This window comes from Podarcis bocagei, assembly GCF_964188305.1.
Source record: "Podarcis bocagei genome assembly, chromosome: 4".
Classification (NCBI taxonomy): domain Eukaryota; kingdom Metazoa; phylum Chordata; class Lepidosauria; order Squamata; family Lacertidae; genus Podarcis; species Podarcis bocagei.
The window spans coordinates 41,701,141-41,719,699 of NC_138128.1; the positions used below are offsets into that span (position 1 = coordinate 41,701,141).

The 18,559-nt window shown below is 44.0% G+C and overlaps 1 protein-coding gene across 3 annotated transcripts; it reads right to left on the bottom strand.

The window, feature by feature from the left end:
* Positions 1 to 504: 504 nt before the first annotated feature.
* Positions 505 to 10,908, bottom strand: LOC308584576 (nuclear body protein SP140-like protein). Of its 3 annotated transcripts, none has more exons than XM_081189305.1 (8): positions 10,438 to 10,906; positions 8,549 to 8,690; positions 5,340 to 5,505; positions 4,345 to 4,443; positions 3,937 to 4,047; positions 2,844 to 2,986; positions 2,446 to 2,493; positions 505 to 1,791 (listed from the first exon to the last, which is right to left on the bottom strand). In XM_081189305.1, exons 2-8 carry the CDS (start codon positions 8,687 to 8,689, stop codon positions 1,789 to 1,791), a joined length of 711 nt encoding a protein of 236 aa, XP_081045431.1. In that variant the 5' UTR covers position 8,690; positions 10,438 to 10,906; the 3' UTR covers positions 505 to 1,788. The 3 variants fall into 3 exon arrangements, with proteins under 3 accessions (XP_081045431.1, XP_081045430.1, XP_081045432.1); XM_081189304.1 differs by having other exon boundaries at positions 505 to 1,759; positions 10,438 to 10,904; XM_081189306.1 differs by lacking the exon at positions 2,446 to 2,493 and having other exon boundaries at positions 505 to 1,759; positions 10,438 to 10,908.
* Positions 10,909 to 18,559: the final 7,651 nt, after the last annotated feature.

The following is an 18,559-nucleotide window of genomic DNA, read 5'->3' on the forward strand; positions in this document are numbered from 1 at the left end:
AAAAGTGACCTGTGGCTTCTCAGCTTCCTGCCACAGCCTGCTCTCCATGACACTGTTTCAGTGAGGCTGCTGAAATTGGATGGATAGCCTCTTCCAAAGCCAAGCAGCATGGTTCCAACAGAGGGTGGCAAAGCTGGAGCAGTCCAAAGTGAGGAGGAAACCCTCACATAAGAAAGAGAAGAGAAGGCTGCAGGTTTGCATGGTGGTGTGGTGAGTTTGGTTGTGACCCACCTGGAGTGGCCTCACAACCCAGCTGTGGGTCCTGATGACCCAGCTGTGGGTCCTTCAGCCTGTGGGTTGCAGACATAAGGTGTAGATTAAGCTGCAGAGGGTGGTGTATAAGAGCCTGCCTTGGGCTCATATTGTTATGACCCAGTTTGAGGGTCAGAACTGGATTGTGAACTTTAAAACAACAGCATTGCTGTGTGTGCCACGGTGACCAGGCCTCAGACACACAATCCAGGACCTCTCTTTGCAAGGAAGTATATAGACAAAAAGCCAGACTAAAGTTGAAAAGCTTTATTTCCTGATCAAACATTTACAGACTGGGCATCCTTTCTGTTGTGGAGATTTACCCTGGAAAAGGGTAAATAAAAATTCGAGTGAAGGAGTCATCCTATCTAAGCAGACTAACCCTAATCCATACACATACCAAGGATGGCGTGATACTTATACATACAAAGGATCCCAGCCAGGGATCCTAACAACAAGCAAAAATAGAAAAAGACTGAGGCATGAGAAGGTATTGCAGACATATTTGCCGCTATGGACAAGGCCAGCCCATCCAGGAGGTCAGGTGAGATGACTGCCTTAGGCGTAGCAGATCCCAATGTCAATATTTATACCCCACTTGTTCCTGGTGTACATCTTCACTCACCCCTTCTTCCCTGGGCAGAGGGTGGGGGGCACCATTTGGTGGTTTGCCTCAGGTGTCTAAATGTCTAGCCCTGGTCCTGTCTATAGAGGTTTGCTGGGTAGCCTTCTCCCAAATGGCACTGAGACAGAGGTTTTACATAGACAAAGATGGGAAGCAACATCCTCTCCAATAGGATCCAGAATGCCATAATGTTGCAAAAGCAGCAAAATCCATTGGCCAAATCCAGGGTTGTCCTAATGTTGTCCTCTCCTCGTTTCATGAGGCCAGTGCAAGCAGCAAAGTCCAGATTTGCTTGCATCACAGTTCCAACTTGATTCTTCACACCTCTCATTTACCAGCCCCAAGTTCAGTTCTTTGTTCTTAGCCCGTGGAAACAAACAAAAAAACCCTCCAAATGCATACACATCCTTTCAATTATGTTGTCACTAAACAGAGTTGCTAAGGACATTTTGGCTTGGTATCAAGGTTACTGCTAAGTTTTCAGTCTATCTGCGTCATAGGCACTTAAATTTAAAATGAAAGCATAGGGTAAAGTTAAGAGGTTTTAAAAACAGCAAGCAAGTTAGCACCTTTTGGGATGGATGGCTCACAAGTGTGAAGACGGAACGTAAGTAATTGCTTACAGAATAGAAAAAACTTCCCAAAATTTATTTTCAAATTTATCTTCCACTACTTTTCCATCTACTGAAATTACCAAACCCTAAAGGGAGAAGATATCATAGCATTCACTTTGCTATATATGGAGACCATTGCTTGATTTGGTTCTATTTTACCATCGCCTGTCAACTTTTTCTCAACAATCTTCCTGAAAAGATCTGGGACATGAATTGCAGTGTATCAGTGACCTCTCTCCTCACAGCACACAGCACACAAGTCATCTGGCTGAGATGGAGAAGAAGAAACAACAGCTGTCACTGTGAAAAATAAAATTATTGAAAGCATAAGAGAGAGACAGAGGTTGTAATATGTGGTATTTCTTGTCAATATTCCCCAAAAGGAGGTTTAAAAATACTTTAATAAAGAATATTCAGTTGGCAGGTATATCAACATCATCAAAACATGTAATGGTGTGAGGAAGAAAAAATAATTTGAAACAGACTTTTTTATTTTTGCTTCAACTGATAACCTCTAGTAGTTTCCTTTAAATGTGATCCTTCCTCTTTTCTCAATTCAATATTTTTTTGTGGAAATGAAAGGCGCAGGAAGCTAACGCATGCAACGTTTCTTGGGCCCTAAGGTGAGGGTGTGTAATTAAGTGTGCCCTTGTAAATGCTCTCACCACTGATAGACTGCCATTGGTAGCACTAGTAATGGCCATGGTTGGCATTTCAGCTTCTGAGTAAAGAGGATCTCTCTGCTGCCTGTTTTGGATTTCCTCCCTTCATATGTTGCATGTGTGAAGCCCATCCATGAGGTCAGGTCAAGCCATTTGCCTTGGGCGGCAAACCTGACCACCTAACCCCCTGTTGTGCAACCGGGGGGGGGGCAGAAATATCTTAAGGAATAATGTGTGTGCCATATATGTGGAAAACACAGCAATCTGGTAAGAATGTCTAGTAATTATTTACCTTCTGCATTCTTGAGGATTCCGGTTGTGGCTTCAGTATTTCTCCCCACTGAAACAATCACATGTATTGGGTTAACTCTGAGGCACTCAAAATGAACTCAAAATAAATTAGATTCATAAGTAGCACCTTACTATAAATCATTGTTTAAAAGTCAGTAGGAGGACATGTCATTCTGCAGGACACTTTGCTACTGATCTTAAGGTGGCCATACTTGAATAATGTTTCTTTCATGCAACAACGGTGCATGAAAATTATTCACATGTGATGCAGGATATTATACCAGTCATAAGAATACAATGTATGGATAACTGGAAAGCCTTGATGTTATCACCTGAAATTCTTTGGCATTACAAGTAAAAACTGATTTTTTAACAGATTTTTATACGTGAACAGCATACCTTGATTAATGCTTCTAAGGAAACCTCAACACAGCGAATACATCTTCTCCAGCCTTTTGAACTTTTATATCTTCCTTTAGCCTTAAATTCTAATGGTGTGAACCATTTTCCATCGGAACCCTTGATACATTTCTGTGACTCTCCTATGACAAACAGATAAGTCACATCAATGTGACTCACTTATCCCATCTGGCAAATTTCACTGAAGAGAGAAAGAAGTCCTGCCAACAGGAGATTCTTTTCCAATATGTACTTAGGAAAAAAGATATGAACAAAGATTATGTCATGAACTAGGGCTGTGTACCAGAGTTGGCCAAGTCTTGGGCCCAAACTGTCATATTAGGAGGGACTCTGGCATCAGACAAATTAGATACCAACAACCACAGATCACTAGAGGTCAGGTTGGATGGCCCAGAGCAATCGGTGGTTGTCAAGGGGTGGGGCATTAGGCAGAAAGGAGAGGTGGACATCATGCAGGAAAATCACAATAAAAGACCCTGACTTACCCTGACTTCTGGGATTAGGAAGGAGCCTGCTACCTGAGCCTGCTTTCTGAGAGAAGCCACTTGCAAAGGAGCAGGATTAGCACCTCTGTTGAGCAGTTATTCAGTGGAAGCACCTATCCTGTGTGCTGCAGGGAATTCCTTTGCTAGAGGCTTCCCGGCAGAGAAACTGCTTGCAAAGCAATAGCATAGACCAGGCAGGATTGGAGTCTCACTCACTGATCCTGCAGCTGCATGGTGCTTTTTGCAAGCAGCTTAAATGCTAGGTGGGGTGGGGGTCCCAGTGTTGATCCTGACACCCTCCTCCTAAATGAGAGCTATGGGGCAGATCAGAGGGGCACTGCCCTAGAATGAATGCTGGGAAGGAATTTCAGCATAGGGCTTAAGCAGGGCTTCTCCAACATCTCCATTCCACTTGGACACGGAGAAAAGGCCAAGAGGCTCCTTCTTCTCAAAGCCAGGCATTCTGGAGAACATGGCCAGGCCTTGTGCTATTGCACAACCAAAATATTTTCATCTGCTGTTGGTATCACATTCCTTTAGCAGATGCAATCCCATGTATAATTATATTATTCCAACACAATGGTTACCTGCTATGAATTTTTTCTTATAGAAAACACCTTTACTTTTTCCACAGCGTACTTTCAGTGTTCGGACCTTGACACTCAAATCTTGTATTTCATTATTCTGCATGCCTTTTCCTAGATGAAATCAAGAAATGTATGTCAGCTGTTGCAATACCCATATTTTGGCCTTCCAGAGAATGACAGTGGTCTTACCAGATTAATGATCCTGCTAAGAGGATGTGGTACGAAGTGTGCATTCACGTCAGAGTGGAAACAAAACACTGTGACTGCCCCAAACCTTTGCAGGCACAAACTCACTGAAATTAAGATTACATGTGACTGTCCTGATAGCTTTATTAGCACAAATAATAAAGAATGCGGTAGTGAAACAGGATGCTCTGTCCCTCATTTACGGACTTTTGTTGAACTCACTTTGTTGCTCCCCAGAGGACGCAGGTTTCTTCATTTCTCTCTGGAGTACTTTGCTGCTCCCAGGTACTGCGGCAGAACTATTCTGAGCATGCTGGAGAACTGAAGAGGACACGTGTTAGGAAAACAAGGGCATTGCCACCTTAATGTTAAATTACCGGTAAATGGCGAAAATGAATTGTAAATTATTTGAAGCTTATTAAAGAGCTGAGAACCTCAAGTAAAATTCAGGTGTAAGGTTGGCACAATCTTAACAGTGTGCTTGGTTCTTCTAAGGTGGCATCACCAGCTTTCAACTGTTAAGTTCATGCACACACTCTCCACATCCCCATGGCTTTTAATCTTTCACTGTATTCAGCTCATAAAAATATACATATATTGGTTGCCTTTTTGCTACTGAGTTGAGGTTTTATTGTTGACATAGGTGACCTGAAAGTGTGTCGCCTTTAATATGGGCCTGCCCATTCCCTGTCATCGCTGAAGGCCTTTTCTAATCATTATATGTCCTGCAAGCATACACCTTGTGGTGGCTGGAAGGACCCTCTCCACTATGGCCTCCACATTATGGAATTATCTCCCCTTGCAGACATACCACCTCTTGGTAAAAACTACATACATTCCTGAGACACTAATTCTTAGTATTGGCTTTACTGAGTTTTCAATATTCTGGTTCATGTTTAATTATTTAAGGGTACTCATTTTACTTTGCAAACCACGTTGATATTTTTCACAATAAAAGGCAATCTATTGGAAAAAAATAAACAAAATACATCATCATTATTATTATTATTATTATTATTATTATTATTATTATTATTATTATTATTATTATTATATCCCAGGAGACAGGCAGAGGGCAGAGGCAAAGTGAATGCATGGCTTCTACAGGATTTTGTGGCCCAAAAACTGACTGACTACCGTTTCTCAGTAAATGTTGATGACTTTTCTATCTTTAAGGCTTACTTTATTGGTTTAGCACAGCCAACAAGATCACTTACCATTTTCTAGGCTTTTGTATAATGGCTGTAAATTTTGATATGCTTCCAGGTTCTCCTTGCAGAAGATCTCCTTTATTGCTAACACATTGGTCTGAATGCTCTCAAGGACATCGTATACCACTTTAGAAATATCATTTGGCTGTGCAATTACCTTATCACACCATTTCTAGAAAGAAACAATACAGGCTTTTAAAACATTTTTAGAGAGAAAATGCAAAGTAGCTTTCCTATTTCCCACCAGATCTAACAGCAGATTACTTGGGTGGTTATCCCAGTACAATCAAAGGAAGCAAAAATTGTCAAGGCAGTTTTAACTTCCTTTGCCAGATTCAAATACCCTTCCCCCCTAGGTTCCCTCACACCAGCTAATGTCCTTTCCTATGCTTTTTATCAATGCCAGAGAAAGCCTCAAGGCATTTGGCCACTTGTTCTTCAGAAACAAGCCACAATCGGCTGCTGTTATGGGGTTAGTCTTCTTTGTTTTTTCCTGTGGCTCACATCTCCCCACTAACTTGTAAGGTTTCTCCTTCCGTGCAAAGTTTTTTGTTGTTAGAGCATTTTTATACCAACTGTTCCTAAAGAAACTCAGGAGCAATGAGTGCAGGCTACTCCCAGAATCCTGTGAGGAAGGTTAAGATGGGAGAGTGCAAATGGCCTATGTTCACCCAGTGAACTTCTTCATAGAATCATAAAATTGGAAGGGATCCTGAGGATCATCTAGTCCAACCCTGACTGAGTGAAGTTGGAGTCCAGATCTTTGAATCCAAGTCTGACTCCCTGTTCATCATACTGCACTGCCTCTCATGCTGTGCTCCACCTATAACCCGGAAAACCTTTCTGGTTGTAGGGACAAAGTCCGGGGGTCGGCAACCTGCGGCTCCAGAGCTCTTTAAAGCCTTTGCTGCGGCTCCGGGGCGGTGGCGAGGGGAGGAGGCGAGGGGCGGAGGCGAGGGGCGGAGGTGACCAGCCTGCCGCCCGGCGGGCGGGGCGCCGTAAAGCAGAGCGCCCCCCTCGCCAGGCAGACATCCGCAGCATGGGAAGCCTTGCCGGAGATCCCGGCAAGGCTTCCCACGCTGCGGATAGCAGCCTGCTGCCCGGTGGGCGGGGCGCCCTAAATCAGAGCGCCCCCCTCGCCAGGCAGACATCCGCAGCGTGGGGAGCCTTGCCGGAGGTCCCGGCAAGGCTCCCCACGCTGCGGATAGCAGCCTGCCGCCCGGCAGGCAGGGCGCCCTAAATCAGAGCGCCCCCCTCGCCAGGCAGACATCCGCAGCGTGGGGAGCCTTGCCGGAGGTCCCGGCAAGGCTCCCCACGCTGCGGATAGCAGCCTGCCGCCCGGCGGGCGGGGCGCCCTAAATCAGAGCGCCCCCCTCGCCAGGCAGACATCCGCAGCGTGGGGAGCCTTGCCGGAGGTCCCGGCAAGGCTTCCCACGCTGCGGATAGCAGCCTGCCGCCCGGCGGGCGGGGCGCCCTAAATCAGAGCGCCCCCCTCTCCAGGCAGACATCCGCAGTGTGGGGAGCCTTGCCGGAGGTCCCGGCAAGGCTCCCCACGCTGCGGATAGCAGCCTGCCGCCCGGCGGGCGGGGCGCCCTAAATCAGAGCGCCCCCCTCGCCAGGCAGACATCCGCAGCATGGGGAGCCTTGCCGGAGGTCCCGGCAAGGCTTCCCACGCTGCGGATAGCAGCCTGCCGCCCGGCGGGCGGGGCGCCCTAAATCAGAGCGCCCTCCTCGCCAGGCAGACATCCACAGCGTGGGGAGCCTTGCCGGACTTCCCGGCAAGGCTCCCCACGCTGCGGATAGCAGCCTGCCGCCCCGCAGGCATCGGCCAGCCCCACAAGCTCGGGGGACAGCAGGGAGGCGCAGCGCCGCCATCACGCTGTTCCTCGACCTGGTTCGGTTTCCCCGACCTGCTTTTGGGGGGGAAATAAAGGGAAATTTTTTTCCCTTTATTTCCCCCCAAAAAAACTAGGTGCGTCCTATGGGACGGAGCGTCCTATGGGGTGAAAAATACGGTATTTTTATAATGACGAATGCCTCATTATTAATTATTATTTACATCAGGCACTGATTATGATTTATGGTACACTGGGGCCCTGATTAATTTTCTATGGCATTTTGGGGCATTGATTATTGGGCATAGCAAGTCGCGGTCGCGTGGAATTTGTGCTTTGTGACCGTTTGAAGTGGGGTTTTTTTCTTGGGAGGCTGGGTGGCACGAAGAGAGGGATTATTTTTATAATGACGAGGATGACATTGGGCCCTCATTATTAATTATTATTTACATCAGGCACTGATTATGATTTATGGTTCACTGGGGCCCTGGTTAATTTTCTTTGGCATTTTGTAGCATTGATTATGCAGTCGCGGTCGCGTGGAATTCCACGTGGAGTTAGTTGCCTGAAGCCCCTTTTTAGTTGCTTGAAGCCCCTTTTCAAACTTAAGCAGGTGAAAGTTTGGTGAATTGCTGCCAAGGAGTGTGGTGGAGTCTCCTTCTTTGGAGGTCTTTAAGCAGAGGCTTGACAACCATATGTCAGGAGTGCTCTGATGGTGTTTCCTGCTTGGCAGGGGGTTGGACTCGATGGCCCTTGTGGTCTCTTCCACATATGTATGTGAGCAGGTCTTCTCCAACATGAACTATATTAAAAACAAGCACTGATCACGCCTCACAGATGACAGCTTGCAAGCCTGTGTGAAAATGAAGGTGACGTCTTACAGCCCTGATGTGCAGACACTGAGCACTGAGGTTCAGGAGCAAAAGTCCCATTAACCTGGTTACCTGGTTGTAAATTAAATATTTTAATTAGCTATTAATTTGTCCTTTTTTCTTGAGATTGACAGCTGACTGCACGATCCTGTATATATAGCATTAAGGCCAGAAACAATATATGTAGTGTTATATTTGTTTTAAATGTTGCAATGTTTTTGCGGCTCCCAGTTGTTGTTGTTTTTTCGGAAACGGGTCCAAGTGGCTCTTTTTGTCTTAAAGGTTGCAGACCCCTGATCTAGTCCAACCCTGACTGAGTGAAGTTGGGGTCCAGATCTTTGAATCCAAGTCTGGCACCCTGTTCACCATACTGCACTGCCTCTCATGCTGTTCTCCACCAGAAAACCTTTCTGGTTGTAGGGACAAAGATTTCACACTCTTAGTTTAGATGAACTTCATGTGAGCAGATAGGGTTTTAAAAAATAAATTCAATGCCTATAATAATTACCTTAAAATCTTCTTCGGATATTCTTTTCTTGTCTCGTAGGAGATAGAGAAAAGGGAAAGTATCTTTAATTGCATAAGAAATATGTGTTTTTTGGCCTCTGAACCACTGAAAAATTTCATCTGAAGTACCTGGAGCAGACATGCTATAAACAAAGCAAGAAGTATCACAACACAAAAAAGTCAATGAAAGCAATAAATGACATGGCTATTTAAAGAAGTATTTCAAGCACAAAGTAAAGAACTGTAGAGCATATAAACAGAAAGGTCCCATTAGAAGGAAAAAAACATGTCTGAGGCTTGATAAATCTCTAACCTCAGATCAGGCTGTAGAATTGTGCTGCTATTTTCCTACTTCCTACTTCGACTCAGCTTCAGGTGTTCTGTGTGATTATTAGTAACTTATATGGGTATCCTTCTATATTTACTTTGAGTACCCAGCTGTAGCCAAAGTGAGATTCCAATGTGAATTTAGGAGCATGGATGGCTTCAGTTTAACTTAGATTAGCAAAAGTCACAAATAAACTAGGGGTGGGGGTGAACAGTGCTCAGAAAGAATGAAAGCTCATGAGTTTCATTTCAATTGCACCCTTCCTCCAAGGAGCAAAGGGTAGCATACCAGGCTCTCCACCATTTATTTTATCCATACAACAACCCTGTGAGGTAGGTTAGGTCAAGATAAAAGAGACTGGCCCAAGATTGCCTTCATGTCTGAGTCGGGGTTTCAACCTGACTCCACCCCAGTAGCCTCCAACATTCTGATCACGCCACCAGATCCCTCAGGTCTTGGAGATGCTAAAAACTGTCTGTGCCCATTGATGGCATGCTGGCAGTCTGAATTGCCAGTGGCAAACAGAAGCTAGCCCTTTATTCCAGTAAAATTAGTGTTTGACTAGATATCTGTAATAAAAAGCTGGACGTTTCAGTTGGTAGCTCTGACAATGGTATCAACCCCAACCCCTTACTCAAAATTATCTCCTGAGTTGTTCTGAACATCCTGGGCGCAAGGATATTCACTTCGCTTTGTTTCAGATGTGCCTTATTAGTTTCAGAGATAGGGGTGTTTCTACTTCAGCAGCCACCGGACTTCTGGTACTCTCAGAGGCAGGAAATGAACACACCCTGCAGTTTCCAGCTTTTTATTCCAAAATGGAATAAAAGGTTTTAGGGTGTGTTCCTAAAAAGTTTGCTTCCTTTATTCAAACTGCTTACCAGGGGAGGAAGAACTGACTTTATCGCTTGAGGAAAGTGAGCACAACTTGTTTCTTTAGATTTGAAACAGCTTGTGAGAGCTCTGGCCCCACATAAGTAAGAGCAGGAAGAGGGAGGTTCAGATGCGCGGTGCCCCTTCGTGACGGGGGAGAAGACGGACAGACAGATAAATCTTGCCCGCAACAGACGTGTCTTCACGATGTTTTGCCCTTAGACCAGTTTATTGGACGTCCCTCATCCCCAGTTGCTTGCAAGAAACTTAGGCAGAGGCTCGATTCTCCCTGATCTCTTGACGCAGCGCCGATTCGGATTTGTTTGCTGCGTTAAGAGGCGCTTCCGGAGTCTGTGGCAAGAGGGAGCCGAGCGCAGACTGGAAGCGCGTTTCTCCCGGAGTGTTTGTCTGCTTCATGGACAGAGAGAACAAGGGGGTTCTAGTGGGACCGTGCGCCCTCCGAGGAGACGGGGGACCTCCATGCCCACGAGCAGGAGATAACCAGGACTCTCCGGAGCAAGTGATACTTTACGCACTTGGCACGACACGCGCGCTTTAAAACAGATCGGTGGGAATCAAGAGACGGTCCCGTCTCTTAGGTACAAAATGGTGACCCGAGGAAGGCGACGCCCAGAGCCTTCGAGGCGCCTTTTCCTTTGCGCAGGAGATCAACCTGTCCCTTGACTTACCTTTCCCCTTTTTCTCAACCACCAGGTTGAAGCAAACAGATAGACTCGGCCTCAGGATGTCGCCCCAAAAAAAAGACAAAGAAGAGAGAATGAGGGAAAGTTCCGCCCCCATCGATTCTTGTCTCGAGGAAAGGAAACTGAAAGTATTCCTCTTCTCAAAGGTCGGCGCTTTGGAGGGGGCCGAGACTCGCTGTTCCAAAAAACCTCTCGCTTAGCCGATTTAAGAGGAAGGAAAGCACAATCAAGAATTAACATCCTCTCCTTTTTCATCCATGGCCCGTATAGTAAAAGCTATGGTTTTCCCAGTAGTGATGTATGGAAGTGAGAGCTGGACCATAAAGAAGGCTGATCGCCGAAGAATTGATGCTTTTGAATTATTGTGCTGGAGGAGACTCTTGAGAGTCCCATGGACTGCAAGAAGATAAAACCGATCCATTCTTAAGGAAATCAGCCCTGAGTGCTCACTGGAAGGACAGATCCTGAAGCTGAGGATCCAATACTTTGGCCACCTTATGAGAAGAGAAGACTCCCTGGAAAAGACCCTGATGTTGGGAAAGATGGAGGGAACAAGGAGAAGGGGACGACAGAGGACGAGATGATTGGACAGTGTTCTCGAAGCTACCAGCATGAGTCTGACCAAACTGCGGGAGGCGGTGGAGGACAGGAGTGCCTGGTGTGCTCTGGTCCATGGGGTCACGAGGAGTCAGACACAACTAAATGACTAAACAACCTTTTTCATCAATGATTAGTATCCTCTCTATCCCTCCCCCTGGGGGGGGGGTCATAAGAAGAACTGTACCATAGGAGAAATAAAAAAATTCCTTCCTGTAGCACCTTAAAGACCAACTAAGTTAGTTCTTGGTATAAGCTTTCGTGTGCATGCACACTTCTTCAGATACACACGAAAGCTTATACCAAGAACTAACTTAGTTGGTCTTTAAGGTGCTACAGGAAGGAATTTTTTTATTTGGACTATGGCAGACCAACACGGCTACCCATCTGTAACTGTACCATAGGAGGCAACTCCTAGGGGTTGTGGGGTTTTCAACCCCCTCAAAGATGATAGGAATTGCCATTCAAATAGCGTGCCTGCACCACATCGTGTGATCAATTATGTGGAGCATGGCTTACCTGGCCCCCCACAATATTTCATTCAAGTTGGCACCTCTGAACTGTATGCCTCTTATTTTTTAAAAAAATATTGTTCTCATCACCATCTCTTATAGAGTTCGTTCTCTCCCTCACACATCATGAGGAAATGCTGACGTAAGTTTTTGAATAACTGTATCTCTGTGGTTGAGCAGTCATGGAGTTGAGAAAGGGATGTGCGTGTTTCCTGAAGGGCTAAGTCAATCCAGTCAATGTGGGGGCTCATTGCCAGAAAATGGTTTCTTGATGCAAAATCACTGAAAGGCAAGCTATCAAAGTTCAAGGAGGGCTGGAAGGTGACAGTGATAGGGAACCCTTTTTTGGTCCAGAGCCACATTCTATGCAGAGGGCCTTCTTGGTAGTGGCACCTGCCCTGTGGAATGCCCTCCCCTCAGATGTCAAGGAAATAAACAGCTGTCTGACTTTTAGAAGGCATCTGAAGACAGCCCTGTATTGAGAAATTATTAATGTGTGTTGTAAGCTGCCCAGAGTGGCTGGGGAAACCCAGTCAGATGGGTGGGGTATAAATAATAATAAAAATTATTATTATTATTAGCTAATCTTTCAGAGACTGCATGCTTAAGGTCACCAGATGTCCCCATTTCCCGGGGACAGTGCCTGGATTTTAGCTGAAGAATGGGAAGCATCTTTCAGTGGGGTGTGTTTTTTCTGGAAAGTTTTGAATTAGTGTAAATTGCATAGCCCAGAGCATGATGCTTATTTATTTGCATTTAGTAAGTAAAGCTAAAAACTTTGAAACTACCAAGGTTTATTTATTTATTTGCAGTTGACATCCATTCTTTTCAGAAATTGGAAAATGTACGCCCCAGAACACTAGGTTCAAGGCATTTCTCTCTGTAGTTCTGATACATGGTAGCAGATCTGACAGTGGCACACGTTTATTGCCTTCACTTAAGCTCTATTTATATAATTGCAAATAAGCAAAATATTACACAAATGCCACAAATCTTAAATACTGGGTTGTTGAGCCCTGGGACTTCTCACTAGTGGGAACCAGATAATGCTATAAAGTGTTGCTGCCACCTTCAGTTAGTGGCTAGGCACACATTTCAGGCATTACAGTTTGGGGTTTTCTAAATGTAGACATCACATACCTGCACAATCTGCAGCTAGCATGAGCAACTGTCAAATCATTACCATCTGTACACACATAGGGTGTATCCTCTGCAGCTAGCACCCATTAATTTCTTTACTCCCTCTGTTTTCAACACCCACTTCACTTCTTATTTGCTACCCCATCCCCCAATGAGTTTATTGATATACTGGAAGCCCAGAAGCAGACTCAGTTAGTTATATTGCATTTGGCATGTGCCCAAAGGCTTTATTTCCTTGTACCATGCAGGCAACTTCATGACTACATATCTTTCTCTCTCTTTTTTTGGCAAGGCACTCTGAGTATGCTCAGAGGCTGTCTGATCTAGTGCCATGCATGGCTAATTACTGACTGTAATGTCTGTTTTATTGCAAGGTTCTTGTGACATGGTTTGCTCAGAGTCTCCTTTCCTTGGCACAAGGCAGGCAGAGAACATCCTTCTCTTTGCATGCAATTGCGCATCCAATCATATTCAACATTTCTATGGCAAGCATGCAGAAGTTTATATTGCCAACCCTTTTCTCCAACAGCATGGACAAGCATTTGCTCATCCAGTCACAGATAATCTTGCCCAATTAAAATTGAATCAGACAGAATTGGATATAAAAGGAGTCCAAAATGCTTGCCCGCTTCACTCTAATGGATCCGTATCAGAAAGCAAACGTTGCAGATTATTGGGGCATTCCTAGATCCAACTATTTTTGATGCCATTCATAATTACGAAGACGTTTTTTACTAATGAAAAAAAGCAGCAGCTGGCCTGCTGACTGGGGATTGAGCACTGGGAACACATTTCTCTCATGCTCCAAAATATGTAGTGACTTCCTGCTTCCTCTCTGACACAGTTAAATTTGCTTGTTTGACCTTAAAAACTACTGCCCATGAGACCATGTTAGAGTTGCCAAGCTGCAGTTCAGAGAAACATAGATATATCTTCACATTCCCCACTGCAGGAGGAAGCAAGGCTACTGTGTCTTCTCTTGACTGTTCTTGATGGGCCATTGGCCTGATTCGCAACCTGCTGTGGAGCCCTGCTTGTTATGGTAGGACAACAACACGCAGGCAACAGAACTAAGGGAGGAGTGTGCAGAAGCCATTGTGTCTTGTCTTCTGCAGAACCGAAGCAGATGTATGTTCTCTAAAACTGTGTTCACATTACTGCCCTAGAGAAGATAGTTTGAGAAACAGTGCATCAAACACTAGTATTTTATTTCAAAGTAGGGGGTGCATATGCATCGCAGATAACATGTGAACAGCAACAAAAACCAGCACTGCAAACACAGTGAATGCATAGTAAATAGGAGTGTGAACACAGCCTAAGTAACAGCCTGACAACCCCAAAAGCAAATACTTTATAGGCAGTATCAATATCTGCAGCAGAGAGAAGAGAATCACCCTGCAGTGCTGACAAGACCTGAAACTGGATTCACGATATAAATTAATATTACTATTAAACTCTTTAAAAATTTGACCTGCCTTTGAATGCTGATCATCAGTCATAACAATAAAGATTTCATTCGATCTGCCTTTTTTAAATTTTCCATTAGGATGGCTCATTGATAAAAGAGTAGATATTTTTTCAATGCGTGTTTAGGTGTGAGGTAGCAATCATGAGATCAGAACCAAGGCACAGTTGTGTTCCAGACTGGCCCTGAATAAATACACTTTTCTGTATAGCGCCTTAAACTCTTGTTCTCCTTAACGTTTGTTGCCAGGTCATTATTGGAGGGTAGCTCAGAGAGGGGTCCTCAGCTCTCTTGCCCCTTCTCCTCTTTCCTTTTGAAAGTCAGCCTAAATTTGCATGTATTCATATGACTTACCTCATGCAAATTGGTGTCATAGGCCTGCAACTGAAGTCCTTTAACGATTTAGCTGCTGTTACTTGAAAAAGAAGTCCCCTCCCCATTAGGATGTTTCCAGTGTTTATTTTGCATTCATCAAATTGAAGGCAGAAAAAATACTTTAAATAATTCATTGTTATACAACTTTAAGTGGAAGACACTTCTGCGTAGGAATCAGCATGTATCTGCCTGTGTTGTGTGGCATTTGACTTTTCTAGTGGGAAGGGCCTTCGCTCTGGGAAGCAATGATTCTGCCTGTAGCACCGCACAAGAAAAACAACATTGTCATGGTATAAGGCATTATTCATGGCATAATGAGTAAGCAGCATGATACTGCCCGCTGCAAAATCACTCCCATTTTATTCTCCCCTTCCTTGAGCCAGGACCAATAAACAATAAGCATCGGCTTAACGTGATGTGGGAACCAGCACTCACTTTTTTTTTATCCTAACACAAGAACAAGAAGAGACCTGCTGGATCAGGCCAATGGCCAATCTAGTTCAGCATCCTGCTCTCACATTAGCCAACCAGATGCCTGTTGGAAATCCGCAATGAGGGTGTGAGCACTTTCCCTTCTTACAGTTTCTAGTTACTAGTATTAAGAAGCATTAATGCCTCAAACCACGATCAATATGCCAAGAACAACCTTGTCTTACCACCCTGGTTTTTTCTGGAAAGAAACAAACCATGAGCATTGCTTCACACATCATTGTAAACCAAGGCTTGTGGTTTGTTGTTCCTGCCTTGAGTAAGGGTGGAACAAAAAGGGAATCATTCGGCTGTGTGTGCTCCACCAGTACATTTTTTTCATCACAAGCCATGATTTATGGTTTTCCATGATGTGTGAATGTGGCATAAGATGAGTGTAATGTCTTAAGCAGGCTCTTGAGAATTAGCTATCCTTAAAATTTTGAACCGGAACTTGCATACAATATCCAGCAGAGGGCAAACCTACCCCGCTCCTAATCCAGACATGAAATCTCAAAGATGAATGTATGTTGCCTGCAAATGGTCATTGTATGCTGCAACTATTTCCTGTGTCTGCTAGACATTGTCAAAATTGCAGCTGAGTTGATGTAGTTTTAACAGATACATCAGAACAAAGTCTGCTTGTAACATATTGTGTTTCATTTTAAACTTCTACTGCTATTTCACCATTGACAGCTGTGTTTACATATGGGTAAATCAGCATTCCTTTTGCAATTTAGCTTTGGCTCTCTTTCAGGGTTTTACATTTATCTGAAAACATGAGCAACTATACTGTTGTTTCCCACAGCCAATAAATAGTTGGCCCCTCACAGGCACTTCTATTAGCTCGCATGTTAAATAGTTCTCTTGAATTTTGTTTTTTAGCTTGGCTCTAGGAGTTCTGGATTTTATACTAGAGGAAGGAAATACTGACTCTGAGTTTATTAGACATAACTTTTCTTTTCTTTTCTTTTCTTAATTGCCCATTTGCAGACTGTTTCATGGCTATAAGAGCAGTAACATTTCAAGCATATTAAATAATCCTAAAGCCACATTTTCTCATAAGGTCCCATTGAAGATTCCAGGGGTATGTTCCAGGATCATCATTCATATGCATACAGCACATTCCAACCATTATTTTGTTCACATAATCCGGGTGGTAAAACTATACTTTCCCCACTATTTGAATTTGTTATCATAACACTACGGATCCTTGTCTAATAATTTATTAATAGCCAAAATGTTGTGATCTAGTGTTCTCGTGATAATCAATAATTGTCACTCATTCCTTTAGAAGCTCCTTAGAACTATCCAAGAATCCTACATTTCCCCCATATTGTGAAGCAATGGGGGATTTGTTGAAGAAGAGGAGTTAATAATTTTGTTTAGTGATTTTGTGTGAGTGCTCATGGCACTATACAAAACCAAGAGAGAATCTGCCAGGGTATTACTGTGGCTAGTTTCTGTAGCGTAGTGCCAGTGTGGTGTAGTGGGTAAGAGCGGTGGACTCGTAATCTGGTGAACTGGGTTCGATTCCCCGCTCTTCCACATGCAGCTGCTGGGTGACCTTGGGCTAGTCACACTTCTCTGAAGTCTCTCAGCCTCACTCACCTCGCAGAGTGTTTGTTGTGGGGGAGGAAGGGAAAAGGAGATTGTTAGCCGCTTTGAGACTCCCTAGGGTAGTGATAAAGCGGGATATCAAATCCAAACTCTTCTCTTCTTCTTCTTATCACGTTCGCCTCACACACGAAAGGTCCCCTGTTCGAAACTGGGCAGAAATACAGAAACACACACACACACACACACACACACACACACACACACACACATTATTACTGTGGCTAATTTACAGAACTGGGATGTCTAAACTAGGTCATGTAGTATGGATATCACATAGGTTCTGAGAAGTTTGTGAAAGTAGATAATAAATAGAATTAGGACTTACCCCCATTTCTGCCAAAGATGAAAATATGTTCTGAATTAAAAAGCAGCAATTTCATTACCTTTATAACTGGGATGGGAAGCCTCAGGAGTAAAGGCAAAATGTCACCCTCCATCAAGGAGGTGTGTATGATTCTGCTCTGTTGCTAGAGGACCAGGTAACCTCAGTGACTCATGGCTTTTTACAGCTACAGCTGGTTTGCCAGCTATGGCCATTCCTGGACAGGGGGACACAGATAGCCTGGGCACAGTTATCCACACCCTGGTATCATACGGGCTGAATTATTGCAACTAACTTTACATGGGGCTACCCTTGAAGACAATCAGGCAACTGCAGCAAGAATGAATTGACAAGCATGTCTGCAAGAGACAACATTACACTTGTTGTTAAATTATCTACACTGGCTGCCTATTAGTCACCAAGCTTAATTCAGGATTCTGGTACAGACAGACAAACTTCAATTAAGCTTGGGACCCAAGTATCTGAAGTAACACATTTCCCCATACAATCCTGCTTGACCCTCTTGAGGATGCCATCACTGGCAGAGGTCAAAAAACAATGTCCTGCCAAAGGACCTTCTCATCATTAGCATCATGGCTATGGAATATCCTCTCTTCCAAACTTCAGCACCAACTGAAGGGTGTTTTAATTTTTTTTTTTTAATACCTTTAAATAATTATAGGTCCAGCCTGGAGGACTGCAGGCTTTTCTAGCTATTAATTTGTATTTGTTTTCTCTGTTTATGTTGTTTGTTGTGACACACCCCAGGAGGTGGTATGAAGGGCGGGGTATAAATAAATACATAAAATTAAAAATGATTAACGCTTAAAAAACAAACAAACAACTGCTGCTCAGCTAATTGGAACACCTTCAATCAAAAGGTTTTTTAATTTAACTGCATCTTTAAATAGTATTTAAAGAAGGGCTTTGATACAAATGGAATCTTAGAATGACTATCTAACCAAGATCTCTGTCATGAAGCAGAATGATCCGTACAAATCAGCCTACACAATCCTAGCCATTTTGCCTGACTGATACAAAGTACAGCTAGGTGTCCTGCAGAAAGATTTTACAGAGCAGTTAGTTTGAGATGACTTGTTCAAATGAACCTTAGGAATAAAATAGACTGGTTCAGTTATTAACTAGCAAAAATAAAACAAGCAAACCAACCAACCAACCAACCAGGTGAAAGCCCCCAGGCTGCCTAGACACCACATCCTCTGTCTGAGGTAAAGGTCTTGTACCTTAATCACAGATGGGAATGGATAAGCCTGGTTGTTGTCAGGGACAATATCAGGTTGCTTTACATATTCCAGAGATAAGCCAAACACAAAAAACCCCAAGTTTATTGTTAAGCCCTGGTGAAGGATTGCTCAGCCTATGGCCTGGCCTGGTCCTTTTTGTATGCTTCTACACTTGTTTCTGCTACAGGAATGTGTTAGTAGTCTTACAAGACTTTCATGTTTTTCCTTCAACAGCCTAAAGTTCTACTTTTACTTTATCTGGGATTATCACATATGATGAAAAGAAGTGGGAGGGTGTTAGGGGTGCTCGTAGTACCTCTGGTTGGGGACACATTGTTCTCCTTCTGGGGTAGTTTGTCCATCT

Coding starts and splice junctions, on each gene's coding strand:
- LOC308584576 (XM_081189304.1), bottom strand. CDS start 8,689: ATGTCTGCTCCAGGTACTTCAGATGAAATTTTTCAGTGGTTCAGAGGC. Junction 5,506..8,548: donor TATCCGAAGAAGATTTTAAG/GTAATTATTATA, acceptor GTTTCTTTCTAG/AAATGGTGTGATAAGGTAAT. Junction 2,494..2,843: donor CCTTAGAAGCATTAATCAAG/GTATGCTGTTCA, acceptor TGATTGTTTCAG/TGGGGAGAAATACTGAAGCC.